Genomic DNA, 1,554 nt, shown 5'->3' with positions numbered 1-1,554 from the left:
ACCAGAGGCGTTTCTGCTCTTCTCGGGCGAAGTTTTCTAGTATGTTACACAATGGAAAGTGTTGCATGAGTTCGAACGTTGTAGCCACATGAAACTGCTGTAGAACTGATCTATCATTATATCTACCGGGGAACGACACAAACTTGTCCGAAGTGAGACGCAATCATGAGATGGTACCTCAGAGCTAGCCGGTCGTTTATTTCAACATAGAACCCATTATTCTTGCATCTATGACCAACATCACGGCATATACAGGCCACCAAGAAGACTGTATGATCCAAGACACTCACTGGCATCCCTGTTGCGTGGAGAAGGTATTCTCCGTGTGAAGTGACCTGAAGTAAAGAGTTGCTGCTGGTGATGGTGATGCACTGTCTCTACTACCGGGCTGCATGTAATTGATTATGGTACTCGACCTCGGTGTAGGTGTCCGTTATCCGAGTCAAGCAATGTCTCAAAGTATTCGCTCTATTCTGAGGGCGTCAAAAACTGGTACAGGTACCAACTAACAAGAGTTCGTTGTCAATTGTGATTGATTGAGACTGTTGTATAACTTGACTGCCTATCAATGGTAGAATAGGCACGTTGGGTAGATGGATCTCTTGCAGATCGGTCAGTGAGCGATGTATTCTCATTTTTTTCTAGTCTGTCCCTATGTTATTCCCATAGTAGTGAGACACGCTCCATCGTGACGTGACGTAGTTTCACGCAGGAGCGCTATGCACATGCGTGCTGCGCGCTGAAGCTCATTGCTCATTAGTCGATTAACTTTCGTCTTCTTCGTCCCGACTTCCCTATGCCTCCTGCGCGTCGTGTTCCCGGGAAGTCCTCTAACTCGAACTCTAGGTCACAGGGCTCTAACAGCGCCAACAGCTCAGCTTTTGGTGGGACGAGCATCTTGTTGACCACGATACTTTCCTCCATCGGGTAAGGGCACCTTCGATAGGGCGCTCAAACCTCGATACAAAGAACCGACGCCAGTGGCAGAAGGGGACGAAGATCCATTAAGATGATCACCGAGCGAAGAACGGTAGCCGTGGGGGACAACATCATCGGATGAGTGCGAACGGGGATCAGCCGCTACTGCTAGGTTGGGAGCGTTCGGCGGTCCATTTTCGTGGCCAGCAAAAGTGGGAGCCGGGGTACCGCTTGAGAAATGAGTTCCCAGCAGTGAGTGCTGCTGCATCACAGATGGCGGGGTATGCCATACCTTCTCTGGGGCATTGCCAGTGTCGTCGGGTTGACCGAACATCGCGATTGGCGGGGGTACCCTCGTCGTACGGTACCGACGTAGTTGAACTCTAAGTATGAGATCGGGAAGGTCGTTGTCTTCAAGAAACCACAGATCGGCCTCCTCCAACTCGTGGTCTTGGAGGAAAGCTTGAAGGGCTCCAAAACCAGCACCGAGGGGAGGTTCTTGGGGAACCTGCTCGCTAGGGGCGGCCGCGGAGGTGTTGGCGATACCGTCATCGTTGCCTTGCCCGGGTTCTCCACCAAAAGCTGAGCTGTTGGCGCTGTTAGAGCCCTGTGGACTAAGAAGTTCGAGTTAGAGGA

General features: G+C 51.3%; 1 protein-coding gene across 1 annotated transcript; it reads right to left on the bottom strand.

Moving 5' to 3' along the window:
- Window positions 1-937: 937 nt before the first annotated feature.
- On the bottom strand, window positions 938-1,252 carry Pmar_PMAR018830 (hypothetical protein; the record flags this gene model as incomplete). The annotated part of the gene is made up of 1 exon (XM_002776115.1): window positions 938-1,252. A coding segment is annotated over one exon (315 nt), but the record flags the coding sequence as incomplete, so codon positions are not given.
- Window positions 1,253-1,554: the final 302 nt, after the last annotated feature.

The sequence above is a fragment of the Perkinsus marinus genome (genome assembly GCF_000006405.1).
Source record: "Perkinsus marinus ATCC 50983 genomic scaffold scf_1104296954406, whole genome shotgun sequence".
NCBI lineage: Eukaryota > Perkinsozoa > Perkinsida > Perkinsidae > Perkinsus > Perkinsus marinus.
Note: the sequence above shows the minus strand (reverse complement) of the source record. Positions and strands in the feature narration are given on the sequence as shown.